At 55.1% G+C, this 18,554-nt stretch overlaps 1 protein-coding gene across 3 annotated transcripts in view; it reads right to left on the reverse strand.

Annotated features, from left to right (window-relative positions):
• Positions 1 to 18,554, reverse strand: part of DCDC2C (doublecortin domain containing 2C) — an 80,335-nt gene that overhangs the window by 39,702 nt on the left and 22,079 nt on the right. For all 3 annotated transcript variants that reach the window (XM_043604618.1, XM_043604619.1, XM_043604620.1), the window contains 5 exons: positions 17,328 to 17,456; positions 12,863 to 13,000; positions 9,785 to 9,827; positions 4,091 to 4,217; positions 2,197 to 2,297 (listed from right to left, as the gene is read on the reverse strand). In XM_043604618.1, coding sequence (XP_043460553.1) covers positions 2,197 to 2,297; positions 4,091 to 4,217; positions 9,785 to 9,827; positions 12,863 to 13,000; positions 17,328 to 17,456 — 538 coding nt within the window. The remainder of the gene's footprint in view (positions 1 to 2,196; positions 2,298 to 4,090; positions 4,218 to 9,784; positions 9,828 to 12,862; positions 13,001 to 17,327; positions 17,457 to 18,554) is intronic.

The raw sequence follows: 18,554 nt of genomic DNA on the forward strand, positions 1-18,554 counted from the left end.
CATGGAGGCATTGGCCCTCCCTGGTGTGGAGAGGCAAGTTAGACAGAAAGCAACACATATGGGGCACCTGGCTGGCTCAGTTGGCCGAGCATCTGACTCTTGGTATCAGCTCAGGTCAGGATCTCACAACCCTGGGACTGAGACCCACCTCGGGCTCTGTGCTAGGCGTGGAGCCTGCCTGAGATTCTCTCTCTGCCCCTCCCCTGGTTGCACGCATGTGCTCGCTCTCTCTCTCTCTCTCTCTCGTAAACATTTAAAAGAGAGAGGGGCGCCTGGGTGGCGCAGTCGGTTAAGCGTCCGACTTCAGCCAGGTCACGATCTCGTGGCCTGTGAGTTCAAGCCCCGCGTCGGGCTCTGGGCTGATGGCTCGGAGCCTGGAGCCTGTTTCCGATTCTGTGTCTCCCTCTCTCTCTGCCCCTCCCCCGTTCATGCTCTGTCTCTCTCTGTCCCAAAAATAAATAAAAACGTTGAAAAAAAAATTTTTTTTAAGAGAGAGAAAGAGAAAGAGGGCAGTACAGCAGCCATCCTCTCTGACCACCCTGGGCTCCCCCGCCGTGGCGCCAGCCTCCTCTCTCCGAGCGCCTCCCTCACCCCCGCCACTCCCCTCCACGGACAAGCACCTGCGGTCTGCCCGTCTCTCCTCCCCCTACACACACCCCTCTGGGGAACCCAAGTCACCACACGGCCACGGATACAGCAGAAATCAAATACGGTACCAGCCACGGGAACTCAGCAGTACGTGTATCGATCACGGTGATGCACATAGTACTTGTGACACCAGGGGTTCGCTTGTGTTTAAAACTTGCATCAGACGCTGAGTCCACAGCCCAGAACAGTAAATTACCAAGGAAAATAATCAACGTTGGAAGGGCGTGGCGGGGGGGGGGGGGTTGCTAATTCTGCTATGAAAGGGACTGCCTAAAATGTCTTAATTTATTTACTACAGAAATTCCTTAAAGGTGCAGTAGAAATACTTAACCCGCTAGTCGGGATTTTATGAGAAAACGAAATCTTTTGGTCCCTGTCTGTCACGTCGAAGAAAGGAATAAAGAACATTACTCGCGATTTAGAAACTACAACGGGACACATGGGGAACGTGCTCAAAATGCCACAGGAAGTGCTAGAGACTTGACGCAGCCTGTAAAGTTTGTGAACGTGTCCCCGGAAAGAAAAATATCAGAGGTTAATAATAAAGGGAGAAAATTAAGAGTGACTGATTTTCAAAAGAGGAGCCAGGAGGTCACTGTCGCCCCGGCCGGGTCCTCTGTGACCGTAAGCACAGGGCTGGGGCCGCGTCCGTTCCAGAAGGACGAAGATGATACTCGGATGCAGACATGGACCTTCTGCATAAGATACGCTGTTTTCTCAAAGACTGAGGATGAGAAATGTGCTCACGGTGCTCTCAGGCAGACACTGCGGGCAAAGCTGTGCGTTTTAGAGCCCACCCAGCCCGCCCGCCCCGGGCAGGAGCAGGGCTTGGGGCCAGAGACCCGTGCAGACGTGACGTGCACTCCCAGGGGGCGTGGGGCCGAGCTGGGCGGGAAGCAGGGGGGGACCGGGCCGCCGTGCGTTTGCTCCTGTGCAGGCTGAGGCTCACTCCTCACACCTTCCCCACTTCCCTCCACCTCCCCTGGGCCTTCCTCACACTCCGTGTCACGCCTCCGTGAGCCCCAAGGAAGGAAGCAGAGAGAGGGGCCCAGCGCGCATCAGGCCCTGTACCAGGCACTCACACGTCCCCCCCACCCCGCCGCCACGTGGATAAGGAGTCGGGGGTCTGAGGTCAGAAAGCTAGAAAGTCAATGACCTGTGATTCCCAATCACATGACCCCGTACACCTCTTGTTCCATCACCCTGTCATCCCCCAGTGGTTATCAAGGGCCCCCTCCCCATCAGAAACTGTGCCCATGAGCACAGCAGGCCGTCCCCTGCCTCATCCAGTAACAGCAAAGCTAACTCTGCGGTCACAAACTGTGACAAGTGCTCGGAAGGGTCCCAACAGCAGAAGAACCCTCCAGGGAGAGGGGCGGGCAGGAAAACACGTGATGTAGGATACACAGCAGCTGACTGGAGAGGGCACAGAACATTCCAGAGGCCGGGCAAGCCGGGGGGAGGGGAGGAGGAGGAGACCGCAGTCCGCAGGGGCTGACGGAGCTGAATCGAAGGCGGGGGGCACGGTCTCGTGAAGCAGCTACCCACCTGGTCCACCGGCACCTCCACCTGCAAACTGCTGTCTTCTTTGACTTCTGGGGCCTCCTGGGTATCCGCGCTTGGAGTCTGGGCTCTAAACACGTCACCTTCTGGAGAAAAACAACACACGTGGGGTTCTTGGGCCCTGCTCCCAGAGAAGGGATGAGGAGAAGGAGAAGGCAGAGGGTGGCATCCACGGGGACCTCACATGTTCCAGGCCCTCTTCTGTCCGCTGGACAACTAACACTCATGCAAGCCCCCCACAAAACTACCGTGCCCATTGGTAGATCAGGAATTTGCCCAGGGCCCCAGGCTTGGGAGGGCCACGGCCAGAACCTGGGCCCCGGCACAGCACACGGCTTCCCGGAGGGAAGGTCTGATACACGCCATGTGGGACAGGCTTTGCCAAGAAAGACATTTTACGTGTGCTGATTAAATTCTCTATTACTCTTGATATGTTATAGTATCCCAGAGTATAACCTCCAGTGCTCTGCGGTATAATCTACAGTACTCTAGTATAACCTACAGTACTGTAGGCTCAGTAGGCTCTGGTGTTAGGCCCAACCTGGCCATGGTCAGGTTGTATCAGAACACGGCGTGGGCCGTGCCCACCAGGCAGGAGTACTGGCTAGAGAGGGACGTCTGAGTGCCCCACGTGCAGACCCGAGCCTGGCACACAGCAGGACGACGCCTTCATCTGGGATGGGAAGGTCCGAAGGGGGAGGGCGGGGAGCAGGAGAGAGGCGGCAGGAAGACCTTCCAGTCTGTAGCCTGGAAACAAGCGGAGGGTTTCCGGGAAGCCAAGACACAATCAGAACAGAGAATGGAGGAAACCGAAGGGAGCACCAGGGGAGGGAGGGGCTCTAAGAAAAATGACTTCCAAAAGTCGTCAAATGCTGCCAAGAAGCAAAGGGGAGCCCTCCTTTCCGGGCTCCTATCCTCTGCGTAACCAGCCACCGTCAAAACACCTGTGACACATGCTGATGGAACACGGGGCTGGCTCCCCCCGCAGGGCTCAGCCCCTCCCAGCCGGGACTCAGGCCCCTCCCAGCCAGTCAGGCCCCTCCCAGCCAAGGCTCAGGCCCCTCCCAGCCAGTCAGGCCCCTCCCAGCCAAGGCTCAAGCCCCTCCCAGCCAGGGCTCAGGCCCCTCCCAGCCAGTCAAGCCCCTCCCAGCCAGTCAGGCCCCTCCCAGCCAAGGTTCAGGCCCCTCCCAGCCAAGGTTCAGGCCCCTCCCAGCCAAGGCTCAGGCCCCCTCCCAGCCAGTCAGGCCCCTCCAAACCAGGAGTCAGGCCCCTCCCAGCCAGGAGTCAAGCCCCTCCCAGCCAGTCAGGCCCCTCCCAGCCAAGGCTCAGGCCCCCTCCCAGCCAGTCAGGCCCCTTCAAACCAGGAGTCAGGCCCCTCTCAGCCAGGTCTCCGCAGAGTAGAAGCAGGAGTTGAGCAAGTATTTTTGGAATTATTTCATTTTAAAATCAGCTCCAAAGTTTCATCTTTTAAATGTCCCTCCGACTCAAAAGATAAGCCCAAACCATTCAGACGGCTTTTAGTTTCACGTCTCCCTCCGAAGGCTAACTTGTCTGTGGGTTGTTCACTGCCTGCCTGGTCCTCAGGGAGAGCACGTCCCGCCCTGATGTACACAGAGGCACAGAATTACCGTACTGACCTGGCAGGGCTTCCTGGTCCGAGAGCCCCACTGCCTTCCGCACCGGGATTTTGTTTTTCTCCTCTCACCACCACGGCCCCTGGAGCTGAATGTCTCATTAATAAACCAGATAGTCACCCATCGAGTGTTAAAACCAGATAGTCACAAGTCACATCTCTGCGGTGAAACTGGCCCCGAAACAAAACACCGCCCTCAAAGGGTGGCATTTTTTAATGCCGGCAGCCAAAGGAAATTCACGTTACCTGAACCGCTTTGGAATGAGGGTTCCACCAGCGTCTTCTTCTTCCCCGCTCTGGCGTAAAAAACAGAATCCCGTTCCTTACGGGGAATGCTGTCATACTTAGGCGTTTCTTTTCCTTTGGAACCCTCCTAAGGTGCAAACCAAGAATAAAAAGTGTGGTAGGAACAGCAGTCTTATCAGTCACCGTGAGAACTGTCAGAGCAAGCACACGGCTCCTTGACTGCCTCGCTCAGCAACCTGGAAGAGGCGTCCCTTCTGGAACCATCTAGACGGCTCTGCCTCGGACACTTCTCTTCGTCTCCCTCACCAGGAAAGGGAGGCGCTGTCCTACTAACCGAAGGTGCCCACGTACCTGACAAAATGAGGAAAAGCTCTAGAAGGGACAGGAGAGTCTGAGCAGGTCCGTGTGGTTTTAGACACGCCTAACAGCCTAATAAAAATCACTGTTTCAACAGCTACGAAACTATTCCCGCTGGAGCTTCTGGGCAAGGCGGAGCATCTCGGACACCTCCTTCTTGTGATCATTTGCCATATCGTCAGCCTCTCAGACAAAGACACCAGCTACTTAAGTGTGTTACTCCTGAAGTCAGACTCAAGGGACAGGACACAGAATCGTCCCGGCCTCCTCACGGGGACACAAAGCAGCACTCAGCACAGAGTGAAACGCACGGCGGAGGCCAAGCAGAGCCGCGGCCCGGCCACTGGCCCCGTCACCTCAGGCTCTGGCCACGAGATGAAAATGAGCTGGTCCACGGCGCCCTGGAAGGTCACCTGAGACACACGGAACTTCAGGCCAGCACCACGGCAGGTGAAGAGAGGGCACGATGTCAATAAGTCGATTTTACTGTTTACTCTCACACCTAAGTACCTGAAGGAAACTCGAGTTTTTAAGAGCACCTTATCTCCACAACGTCCAGTGAAACCTGGAGCCGCCCTGGTTTGGCTTCTCGCCAAGTCTTAGTCCAAACCCTGGCTCGTCCCCTGTCCTCGAGGACACCCTGCCGCACTCACCCGCACGCCCGGTCTCCTTCCTCCCCCTCGCCCGGCGCTGGACGCAATCCTCCTTGTCTCTGGGTGGCTTGTTTAGGGTGTTTTTCGTTCACCGGTCACCACCCGAAGGCTGGAGGGCACAGGACCGGGGACTTTTGCTTGTCTGACCACGAATTCCCGAGCCGGCACGTAGCGGGCACGCGGTAAACGCCCGGCGAGTGAGCGCGGTGCGAGCGTGATCTGATCTCCTTCTGCCTTTCAAACGGGCGGCCGTTGTTGCAACCTCAGGGTGCTGTTCACGTGCCTCAGCTCGGAGCTGGGACCCTCAAGCCCAAGCCCACCCGCCCTCCTGGCGCTGCACACCCACCCCTCCCTGCCCCCTTGCCCTTCCAGCTCCCCTCCCCCCTCGCTTCAAATCCCAGCGCAAGCCGACCTCGAGGGCCCTGTGCCGCGTCCCCCGAAACGCTGCACGTGGTCGCCAGAGCTCGGCCGAGCCCTCTGCATCCCCGGTGCCCGGCAAACACAGTCCGTGCTCGGCGAAGGGATCCCGACAGCTGCTCTGCGTCTCCGCTGGTTTCATGAACTGAGTAGATGATGGGGAAAAGCAGGGGCACAGGAAGGGAGCAAAGACAGGGCAGGGCCCGACCGGGCTCACGTCACGCACACACACGCACACACACACACACACACACGGGCCTGCACCGCCGCCCCAGCCTGCCTTCCCGTGCCCACGGGGGGGCCCCCCACGTGCCCCCAACCTGCCACGCTCCCAGAGAGCCACCACCCCCTCCGGTGCAGCCTGCAGCCTCGCCTACGGGTCCTGCTCCGACGTGGCCACGTTCCAGGCAGAGGACCCCCGGTCGGCGCCCCACCCGGCGGCCTACACGGCCCCACGGCCACGCGCCTGCAGCTTCTGGCGCCCCTCGGGCCAGAGCTCCCCCAGGACCCGGCGGGGCTGCCGTCAGCTTGACACGCGCCTCCGGCCGCGGTGGACACTCTGCGTGTCGCCTGTCAGAGCAACGCGCGTTTACATGGAGGGGCTGAGCAGGAAAACGGGGAACCCGCTGCTCCCGCCCCCGCGGGGAGACTTTCAGACGTCACCCTCTGCTCCCCACTCCTCCCTGCCCCGAGTCCGGGGTGGAAATCAGGGCGGGCACCTCACGGAGGCGACAGGTGCTGCTTTTTCAACTTCATGTTTCTTTTTCCGACTACAGACATTTCCAGAAAACACGCCGGAGGCATCCCGTGCTTGCTTCTCTGGTGCTCTGGGAACTGTCACTTTTCTGCGGAGCCCATCTCATTCGCTCTATGCTTTCCTGCTGCTGTCACGGCCTTGCTCAGGCACAGGGAAGAGCCTCCCAAGGTACCGGGGCTGAATTAGCTCGTCAGGTTGGGGAACAGGGACCACCTGATTGAGTCAGGTTCAGAGTCAAGCCACTCTGGGGCGCAAAGCCAGCGCTGAATGCTGAGGGAGTGTCCCGCTTCCAAGCGGGTGAGGTTTCACATCGGTGAGCCAGCCCCGACTCCAAGCATTATTACAGTGAAAGATTTGCTAACATTTGGACCTGACTGTCGCACCTTCCGGCCACTAGAGGCACGCACAGACGCAGCCGTGGATGCCGTGTGATACTGCTATGATCTTGATGTTATTAGCCTGCAAATGGCATTTCCAAAGCCCTTACTCCGCACTGCACTTTACAGTTTAGACGGTCACTAAAGTGCGTGTGTCCCGTTGTATGCGTCTCTATGGCTGTTTCACACACACACACACACACACACACACACACGGCTTTAACTTGTCAATGTTTTTCTCTCCGTTTCTGTTCACAGACAACGTTTTTTGTGTTCTGCGCCCAAAAGAGAAGTAGGTAACATTAATGGTCTGGTTGTGGATGTGATATAAATACAATGCTTATTAATTAGTCACTGATATCTTACGGAGGCTTGTACACTCAAATACTCATTTTAATATAGGAATGCAACTTTAAACATTTATTAACTTAGCCTCGCTTCTTTGGAAAGTAATGGATACAAAATCACAGTAAATGCAGCTGCTGTAAAACTGAATCTGCTAGAACAAAATTAGAATACGTCTGTTCAGTGGTGCCTGAGTGACTCAGTCGGTTACATGTCCGACTCGGTTTTGGCTCAGGTCATGACCTCACGGTTTGTGGGTTCAAGACCCTCGTCGGGGCCTGTGCTGACAGTGCAGACAGAGTCTGCTTGGGATTCTCTCTCTCCCTCCCTCCCTCTCTCTACCTCTCTCTCTTTCTCTCAAAGTAAATAAATAAACACTAAAAAAAAAACAAAGAGTAGATTCATTCGTTATTTTCAAGGACTGAAACTGTCACAGCTCAACTTAACTGAGCCCTGGGCCACCCTGACCTCTCCCGCTCTCTCATCCACGACCACCCAGACACGCCAGTGCCCCTGCCCGGTATTTTTCTTCTCGTTTCATGGGACCGAATGCCATGAGGCACGTGGTTATCTTACGTGTTGCTAAGAGACGAAGCAAGCTACCAGCTAAACTCTGTCACACTGCTCCCCTGTAACCCGGGGGTTCTGTTTTCTGCTTCCTGGGAAAGCCCTTGGAGAACTTTCAGACAGAGGTGTTTATCACATCCCGTACCTGTGCATAAAGAAGAGGGCGGTGTAACAGACATAAATTGCTCGAACCCTCTTGAGATTTTACGTCCAGAGTCGGGCTCTCCTGAGCCATTTCTTTCTTTCTTTCTTTCTTTTTAACGTTTATTTATTTTTGAGAGAGAGACAGAGAAAGAGCGTGAGCGGGGGAGGGGCAGAGAGAGGGAGACACAGAATCCGAAGCGGGCTCCAGGGTCCGAGCTGTCAGCACAGAGCCCGACGCGGGGCTCGAGCTCACGAACCGCGAGATCATGACCTGAGCTGAAGGCGGACGCTTCACCGACTGAGCCACCCAGGCGCCCCATAAATAGAATAAATATTTAATAAAAGGAAGAGAAAATTCTATCCCTACCTTAAGGACCCGACAACATAATGAGATGAGGGCGTAACTAAAACGAGTGAGGGCTACCGCTCCCCCCAAACGACTGCTTCAGCCTCTGTGTGCTCAGAAGCTTCCAAAACCACGGAAGTATGGGATTCTGAGGTTGTAGCATTCACGCCAAGTACCAGCTTCAAACCCAGTGCCCACATCACTCGCGAGCTGGTTAAGGCAACCTGAGGAAAACTCCGTGAGGCTGGAACGGTGTGCACACCCACGCGGGTTCTTTGTCCCCCGAAACAGCTGCCCCCTTCGCTGACCCCTCGAGGACCTGCACTGGGTTTGCCGATCTCCACGTGTCGCCTACTCCCTGTCCCGCGAGCCATCACCCTGTGCATGTGACTCATTTACACGCCCCTTCTACGATGAGACAAGGCCATGTGTCATGTATCCTAACCAGATGAAACGCACCCTTAGGGCAGAATCACATCTGTCGTTTTCGTGCTCTCAATGAATGATTCTCGTTCTTTCATTCATTCAACAAACACTTAATGCTAAACTCAGCCCGTAGAGAAAGAAAATCGAAAATAAATGAGACGATAGTTCAGCTCGGGAAGCTACCGAAACAAGAACAGTCGATTCAGGAAATCCTTGATGCCAAAAGCCAGGCAAGAACAACACGAGAAAGAAGTATCCCAGGCTCATCTCCTCTATGAGCAGACAGGCAAAAAACCCTAACAAAATTTACCAAACCCCTTTCGAAAAGCGTTTGTGAGCAGTGAGGCTTTTCAGTGAAGGCAGGTGGGAAAGGAGTGATCTCGGCGAGAAGAGTCAGGTCGGTCGCGTTATCGTCGCCAGCAACACCGAGCTCCTTCGGCGCAAGCGTGGACGGGCAAGGTTCTGGGCCCGTCCACGGCTGGACTCTCGCCAGGCAGATGCCACGGGGGCTCGTGGGTCGGGAAGCCCAAGCATTTCCAAGAGCATGGGTAAGACAGTGGTTATGAAATCCAAGCTGCACCAGGAGAAAACCACTCCAACAAGGGCCGGCCACTAGATACCGGAAAATAGAGGTCGATACGTGGGGAGACGGGTCTCAAGGCTGGGAAGTCTCAGTACGGAGGGTCCCTGAGCACAGGGGCTGGGCAGCCAGGAACAGGCAAACAGTAGACACTCGACAGCTTTACTGAGCAAATCCTAAGGTCAGTAGAGCCACTGAAATGCAGTTTTTATAAGACGGTGGGGATATGTGGTCATCGTACACACAGGTGACAAAGACCCATATGGCCCCCAAGACCTGGCTTCTACCTGCCCATCCAGGCTCTTATCCTGACACCTGCTGGCCATGCTTCTTGTGCTTTATGTGCAACACACACATGCACACACACACACACACACACACAGTGAGCTGTGCCCCAGCCCTGAGACGCCCCCTCCCAGCTGTCCTCAGGCTCAGGGCAGCCACACCGGGCTTGACGCCCTCCCTCCTGTCTGTCCCCACCCCACACATCTTCCTCCGCACATTCACTGTGTGTATGTCACAGACATCTCCGTGTACCTCCCGGTTCTACACTCACAGCTGCAACGCCTCATTCCCCACACGCACAGGGGGCAAGCCCAGCACCCAACACTGTGCCCAGAAGTCTGCGTCCCCACCGCGGGGCCTCTCCAGGGAGGCGTCCTTATCAAGGTCAAGGACACCGCGGCCATCCACAGCTTCCACTTCACTGTGTGCAAAGTACTTACTTTTTTCTTTTCTCTTGAGTATTTCTCGATGTCCGCGTACTTTCTGAAAGACAAACGATAGTCAGCTAGAAATTGGTAAAGATCAGCCAAAAGTCTCTTTCCGAGAACGTAGACTACAGCCGTGGCCTTCCGGAAGATGAGGCCACGGGGAAGGCCTGTCCGGTGTCCTGACGGCCCGGGCTCACGTCCACAGCTGTTCCCCGGTCTCAGGAGCAGAAACAGCCCCAACGAGGTTTGCTCAGTTTCCTTCCCGGAGACCTTGGAAAATCTCCACTCACCAGTGTGGTAAACCAGCCCACGGGCAGCATACTTATGGGCACCTCTGTCCAAAAGCTTTCATACAGTCACGGGGGGAAACCTAACATTTTCGAGGTTTTTAAATTTAAGTCTTTTTATTTTTTGAGAGAGAACGTGCATACAAGTGGGGGAGGGGCACCGAGAGAGGGAGAGAGGCTCCCAAGCAGGCTCTCCGACGCGGGGCTCGAACCCACGGACTGTGAGATCATGACCCGAGCCAAAACCAACAGCTTGTCGCTTAACACACTGAGCCGCCTGGGCACCCACATGTTTGAGGTTTTTGACAAACGGCAGTCACTCCCACAAACACGATTTCTCGCAGTGACCTGTGGCACATGTATCACGTCCTCCCTGGGCTGGAGAGGACGCACGGCTCAGAGACGTGAGGGTTTGGTCAAAGCCGCGCTGCTGATCAGGAGAAGAACAGAGACCCCAAGCCCGTCCAGAACCCAGCCCAGCCTCCTTCCACCACGTGACAGACCCCTTGTCTAACCGCCACCGTGGCGCAGAGGCACACGCCCCGCTCCGGATCCCCGTGCAGGGGCGCTGACCTCCACCGCCGGTATGCGCGGGAAGGACACTTCTGGCACCGGCTCCCCGGCCGACGGGCACCTCCCTGGCCCACGGCGTGTACGGGAATGGACTTCAGTCTCCTAGCAGCTCTGCGGACGCTCTTCCTCCCGAGCCCCAACCTCTTCGGCGAGGAGAAAGATATTTAAGCGACCGACCGACGCAGTTCAGGGTTCAGCACATGAACGACAAAACCCGTTGAGAGACGGGGGCTCGGGTGGGGAGCAGGGGACACAGAGAGAACCACTCGACTCATTTCAACAGCCCCTAAGGTGTTTTGACCCACCACGCAGTTAGGACGGTCACCAAAGAATTAGCACATCAATAAACTCGGGACATGGCCGAGCTGCCAGGCACACGGGCAGGACCCTAACCTGCCCACCTGCCGCGGGGTCATCGTCTGTGGACAGGACGAAAGAGGCCACTCTCTGCCTCCAAGTTGAAACCCTAATGGCACAGGAGCGCACACGGGCACAAGGTCGCCACAGACACCGTCCCTGGCGTTGTCTCAGGGGCCCAGGCTCCGGGCGGGGAACTTACGGGGCGGGTGGGGGTGAACCCATCTGCCTGTCCCAGCACGAGACGAGCTCTGACAGCTCCTTCTCCTTCCTTGAGACAATGACCGTAGGAACCGTGCCGAGGAAGCAGCCCCAGGGAAGGGCCCTGGCAGGTCCTCAAACAGTTGTGCTGCGGCTGCGTGTGGCTCAAACACACCCCGGGACGAGGCTGCAAAATCCCACCGCCAGCTGGAAACCGCTCCTCCCAGCCAGACCCGGGAATCGGGAACTTTCCGGGTGCAGAAACGGGCGTGGGCGCCCGAGTTAAACACTGCCTCTGACGGACTCCCGGGCGGAGGGCTCCATGTGCCCTGGAGGGGGGCACCTGAACCCCGGGCACCAGAGCCCTGCCTTCCAGGACAGGCGACAAAGGCCATGGCTGGCCTGTCCCCCTGCAGCTCGAGGGCAGATCGGTGAGGCGGCCTGTCTGTCATCCCACGCCCCGCCCTCTCTTCTTCCAGGGCCCAAAGGCAACGAATTCAGCCTTAGCCTGAATGCCGGGGCTTTAATTTGGAACAAAAAATTGAGGATCTGGATCAGTACATACCTCTGAACTCCAGTCTTAGAGGTCACGTCCTTCCTGACCCACCACTGAGCCTGGACCCCCCTGCCCCGTACGAACACACACGAGCTCACCAGGAGCTGTCGCCGCTGAGAGCCCCAGACTAACAACCAGGTTCCCGTCCCTGCCAACACAACGTCAGAAAAGTCAGGAAGTGTTCTGGACTGTTGGCGGTCCCATGGCATTTGGAGCAGGGAATACTGAGGCTCCAGCACACATACAACTGAGAAGCAAGGTGGGTGGAGCACTGAAGTCTCTCTAAGGAAGCGTCAAAGGTAACGGCGCCCTGAGGACGTAAGTCACACACCTTATCAGGTGACTTCAAGGTCCACGAACCGTGAGAACTGCAGGCAGACAGGGACTCCACGCCCGTCCCCGTGAGCATCAGTGCGGGCCTCTGGACAAGCAGGTCCAGGGTGAAGCCGCTGGGCGTCCCTCAGGCACGAGCCTACAGGACAACGTTGTCCACTAATTCCTGGAGCTTGGCTGGCCCGTTCCAGACGGCGACGGCGGAGAGAGCAAAATGCACGGAGAAGGGACAGCCAGCCCTCTCCTCTCCGGTGACGGGACGGGAGCTCCCACCAACACCTTCATCTTCCCTGCAGACGTTCCCGCACGTCCAGAAGCACACGCCCTGGTGCACCTGTTAGCCCGGGGCGGGATCCACCATAAAAGTCACCACTGTGATTTCACAGACCAGTGAAAGATGTCAGACTCTCGATTTCAGACCAGGAGAAACTGACCAAACGAACAGGGCGCCGGAGGGAGCTCTGGGCTCTCACGCCTGTGCCTCGGGGCCAGGGCTACGACTGGTTTGCGCACTGAGACTCCTCTCTCTAAGACCCCCAGTGTCCCCAGAGAAAAGACAGCGCATTCAACGCGAGGGCTTACTGTCCCTGTGAATATTTCAAACCACAGGAGTCCCCCCACGCCTAATTTTGAAAATCCAAAACCGTGCCACTTATAAAACGAGAATATCAAGTTTCACCACAGGAAAACAGCCAATAGCTGAACAGGCCTTACACGGGGACAATCCTGGGGGAAAAGGCAGATTTTACCCACTCAGGCGGTAAAGGGGTGAAATGTGCTCACCGTTGGACCTCGCTGGGCACCTTAGAGGATTTCCAGTAAGGGAAATCTTTGAAGGTCTCCGGTCCTGCTGCCACGTAAAAGTGGTTATCTTGCAGATCCTTTGAGTTGTCCAGAAGATGTCCATTCATGGTAAATAATCTGTGAATAAAGAAAGAAGAAATGGGCCAGAGACTTTCGAGCACCAATCTCGGGACCGGGGGCGTCTGCAGACAGTACGACCGGGACGTGGGCTACCGGTGGGCGAGCTGGTGAACTCTAAGCAAGTGAAGTCCAGACAAGCTAATTAAAGCCTGTGGGAGCTGCCCTTCCAGGGTCAGGCTTGCCTTCCATTTTTAGCCTGTTTAATTAAAGTATATTTTTAATTACGTACAAGTGCTCAGGGGCCCTTGAGAGCATTTTAAGCTCTTGGTTGGTGTTCAATTAATTTTAACTAATAACAGCAAAAATTAATACAAATTGGCTTATTTTGTTGTAACAATTCTTGGAAAACAAACCAGTATTTATTAGCCAATAATACGCCTTTTTATGAGCACCAAAAGACTAATATTTGTCTACTTTTTATCCTATAGTCTTTTTTTGGCAAGTATTCATTCACTAATTCAGTCACTTAAGAAATTATTTAAGGGGCGCCTGGGTGGCTCAGTCGGTTAAGCATCCGACTCCTGATTTCAGCTCAGGTCATGATCACACAGTTCGTGGGATCGAGCCCACATTACGCTCTGTGCTGACCACGCAGAACCTGCTGGGGATTCTCTCCCTCTCTCTCTCTCTGCCCCTCCCCAGCTTGTGTGTGCACTCCCTCTCTCTATCTCTCTCTTCCTCCCTCTCTCAAAGTAAGTAAATAAACATCTTTTAAAAAAGAAATTATTCAATTCACTCAATGCTGAGCATCGATCACTCACTAAACAATGAGGGAGGCACTGTCTGGGATAAAAATATGGGTAAGGAAGTCACTGCTTCCCCAAAACCAAGGCTTGTACACAAACCTAGGAATGGAAATGTGACCAAAGAAGGGCAAAGATCCGGCCTTCCAAGAGGAGGACCCACCTGGAATCAACTGTAGGCCTCACAAAAGTGGGGGCACCAGTGGGGTGAGGATGTGGTAAGATTTCTTCACGTGCAGATGCGTAAAGCATTTGGGGTCGCAGGAGGGGCCAGGGCCAAAAGCCAGAACACGGGGGTTGATGGTCACTGAAGTGTGAAACACACACACAGAATTTGCGCATCAAAGTCTGGAGCCTGAAACTCTGGGGCGAGGAATTTATCATGGACTTTGCCGCAGTGAGTGGATGTCGCTGTGGACGAGCAGACAGGAGCTGAGTGTGAGCAATGGTCAGCTGACCACTGGGGATGCGGACGGAGGAAAGGAGCCTGTCCCGTAAGAGGAGGCTCAGGTTGCCACAGCAGGCGTGCGAGGCGATCGTGAACCAGAGCCGCGAGCACCAGAGTGGGAAGGGGAGAAGGGCAGGCCGAGCGGGTGGAAACCACAGAACCGCCCTTGCCCTCCACCCATCTCCCCCAGACCTTAGCATCAGAACCACCTGGACAGCTTGCCACCGTGTAGACAGCCGGGCCCCACGCCCAGAGCCTCTGACTCCTGAGTCTACGATGAGGCCGGAACACGCATTCCTAACAGTGCCGGCCAATGCCCATGCTGCTCCGGGGGCCAGGGGAGCTGCAGCCCTAGACCAGCCCCGGGGAAACAGGACCTTCCGGACAGGAGACAACCATGAGCAGCCATGGGGAGCTGTGTGGGCAGCAAGTGGCCTCAACCAGGAGCACAAGGTTTCCATGTGAAAAGCAATGCCTGGAATTCTGTTCTTCTCCTGCCATTTTGCCCTGGGACAGCCAGTGCCTGAGCTCACTGGAGGACCGCACAGCTGGTGACGTCCCCAGGAGTAAGTCAGGGAAGCGCTGAGTGGGCAGGGGGCACAGGGAGGTGGGCAGACTGAGCGGTGGCAGTGCCCAGGCCCCTGCCCGCAGACCCTGTTCCGACCCGCACACAGTGTCTGGTGGATTCCACCAGGAGCGGAAGCGTTGGATCAGATGGACCAGGAATTTGACATAAACACGAAAAACATTGTAGACGAAATAAGGGCAGAGGCTACCAATTCGAAACAACAAGGAAGTGTGGCAAAGAAACAACTAGAAAAGCGAATACAAAGAGCACATCCCGGAGGATGGGGAGACGCGGAGCAGGTGGGGAGCGGACGAGGTCCAAGCCGCTGTGGGGACTCCAAATCGAGGGCGTCTCCCAGAGGGAAGCAGGGGGAGAGAGAGAACGTGTCTGAGAGAAAAGCTGACACGTATGGATGAGTAGGAATGCCAACATTCAGAAAGTAAGAATCTCGAAAGATAAAGTGGAAAGGAAGAAAAAGGTACAGAAATAACAAAGACGAATTTCACAGAAGGAGAGAGAGAGGGAGGACCTCAAACTGAAAGTCAATAGACATCAAAGACAGAGAGGTCACAGAAAAACTCCCACGTAGGCACGTCAGGGGGACTTCTAAGGACGCAGGCCGGCGTCCGAAGGGCTCCCCCCACGCAAGAGCCCACTGACACACCACACACGCACCACCGGATTTTTCAACAGCAGTCGCGAAGGCCCAAGACAACGAAGTGACATCTTCTCAAAATCTGAGAAGAAACAAGTTCGAAGCGAGCCAAACCCTCAGTTAAACGGGAGGCCCGATAAAAGTACCGTCACCTTGACAAGGTCTTGGAAGATGGGCCACAGGGACTCACGGTAAGAACGTTTCTACAGGAAGGGGTTAAATAAAAAGGAAAGAGCGACTGCAGAGAGGCTGGGAGGGATCTGTGAAGCGGGGCGACCACGCGCCTTGGCACGATCCCTGTTGCCATTAAATGAAGTTCGATCAGAGAGAACATGTTCACGATAACCCAGAACTCAGCACCGGGGCCGGGGTTGTTGAGGGGGAGACTGAGGAGCAGGAAAACAGGCTTATGTTCCTGTCGGGGAGGGGAGAGATAGAGCAATCAGTTCAGAACTGACACCGGAGGAGATAGAGTCCAGATGTGACTCTGGGACCACGGCGGGAACCCGGCCGGCTGGGGGGAGGGGCGGTGCAGGAAAGGAGCTGTCCCCAGCGGTGGGGCTGCAGGAAAGCCGGGCCCTGAGGAAGCCCCGCTCAGATGTCCCAGACGCGCCAGGAGCTGCAGGCCAGCCCTCAAGCGAGGGGAGCCCCCCAGGGACGAGACCGGCGCCTGTGTGTTCATCCCCACGGACGTCCTCACCCGGAGAGAACTAAGGGGAGAAAGACTAAGTAGGCTTATTAATCTAATGTGCTCTTTTCCCTCCAAATATCGTGTTTCCTTGCCTCGCCTCTGCCACATCACGTGTGACACACGGGATTCCTGACCCTGACTCCTTCCGGAAGTGCGCACAAGTGTCTCCTCCACGCGACTGTCTCTCTTTTTTCAGAATAAAACGCTGGTATTTATAACCGCATTCTGGAATCATCTGGTCTGCAGGTGACAGCTAACTCCCCCGGCACGTGCAGGGTCACCTGTGACTCACCACCCTCCCTAGGTTAACGACGCTCCCAACAACAGTTTAGGTCCTGCTCCCAACAGACCCTCAGTGTTCATCGCTGGTGTCACAGCTCTTGATGGTAAATCAGTCGCTTACATTGCAATGTCCCCCCGAGAGAGACCATTGACAGAAAGTGAATTAGGAGTAAATGTTTTGGCTCTTCCGACCCAAGGCCACCTGGAGACCATCGCTGTCCATAAAGTGGTCCTTCCAACACTCAGGACCACTCCGCACCCCTTACTTTTCAGTTTCGAAGGCTTGTGTCTTCCCTACACTTTGTCAGCTCCTTCCCACAGTGGGGCCTCCTTATCCCAGAGGCGTTCCCAACACTGAGGCTTAACCTTTCCCTCTGCAACCTGCTAGCCTTGCTGCTCCCCTGCTCTCTCCTGGTCCACTCTGACCCTCTGATCCACACCAGGCCCTTGGCCTAAGTGCACCAAACTGTCCCCGGATTTACCCCCATAACAGCCACAGCCACCCTGCCTCTCCCTGGCCCCATGGCCACCGTACCTCTGTCGTCTCCGCTCTGTCCACCCACCACTGTCCACGCCACCTCTGTCCCTCCCACCTCTGTCCACGCCACCTCTGTCCCTCCCACTTCTGTTTACCCCCATGGTCACTTCACCTCTGTCCCCACTCTGTCCACCCACCACTGTCCATCCCACCTCTGTCCATCCCCATGGCCTCATTCACCCCATTCACCACACCTAGCACATAGTAGATGTTCAATAAGCTTTGTTCCATGAGAAATGAAAGAAACTGGCCAAAAATAAGTACGTAAAGGGACAAGAAATAATGTCTGCCCCCAAAGAATTAAAATCGGAGTTAATGAGAGAGCATTGTAGCCCTTGCTAGTCCCGGCAGGACATCCCCACACTGTGACCGGGTCTCCCCCAGGTGACAGAGCCTTACTTTTGAACGCCTCCTAGAGGGAAGACTTTTTCCCCAATCATGGCCAGCACGCTATTCCATTCCGTCAGACTGAATTTGGGTATGATAATTTTTACGGGTGGGATAAATAGTCTTCCATTTGTGAAAACACTGTAAGAATAAAAAAAAAAAAAGCATTCATTAGTACCTCACACTTGAGGGGGAAACATTGGAAATTCAAAGAAAGATCTAGAACGACAGAGCCATAAGCAGCACGCAACGCGCCAGGCAGCCCTCACACACGCCGCCTGCGTCCGCAGAGGGACCGTCACCAAGCGCCCGATGCTGGAATTCCGGTGACGCTGCACGACACCCGGAAACTTCTCTTCATGGAATAAAATATGCCCAGATGAACAGGACGGAACTCCGCTTTTTAAATAATATGCCTCCGCCATGGTGGGTAAAGTGAAGAAAATGGTGCCCATTTGGCAAACAAAAGGCAGGTTTTGCCATTAAAAGTGCAGTCACTTTCTCTTTCCACAGGCCAAGACAGTGTCCCCGAGGAAATAATGTGCGATCCTCCAAAAAGATAGTAGAAACAATTGGTTTCACCCGTGCAGTCTGGAGGCAGCTTTGCTGGAATCCCAGCGGGTTTGTTTTATTTTCCATACGTGTCCGGGTGGGGAGTGGGGGGGGCGGGGGGTACTCGATGCAAAGTTCTCCTGCTAATGAGGCCAGGCCACCCCGGTCCAAGCCACTTGGCAACAGTTACAGGCTCTTGTAACTCATACTAAAATCATGTAAACTATGAGCCTTGTTTCTTTAAGTATAAAAGTGATGAATAATGTTTTTTTTTAATTTTTTTTAAATTTTTTTAATGTTTATTTATTTTTGAGAGAGAGAGAGAGACAGAGCATGAACAGGGGAGGGGCAGAGTGAGAGGGAGACACAGAATTGGAAGCAGGCTCCGGGCTCCGAGCCATCAGCCCAGAGCCCGACACAGGGCTCGAACTCACGGACCGCGAGATCGTGACCTGAGCTGAAGTCGGACGCTTGACTGACTGAGCCACCCAGGCTCCCCGATGAATAGTGTTTAACACGAAGGTGCTCAATTTTACAATTCTAGTTTTCAATTTTTTACATAATTATTTGTGGTTGCTGTTGCTTCATTGTTACTGTTTTTCTGTAATGCAAATAATTTAAAACTGGATGAACGCATCGCCTTTTCAGATCAAATATAAACTTTAATCTGTGCAAAAAATACAGAGA

Source organism: Prionailurus bengalensis, chromosome A3 (assembly GCF_016509475.1).
Source record: "Prionailurus bengalensis isolate Pbe53 chromosome A3, Fcat_Pben_1.1_paternal_pri, whole genome shotgun sequence".
NCBI lineage: Eukaryota > Metazoa > Chordata > Mammalia > Carnivora > Felidae > Prionailurus > Prionailurus bengalensis.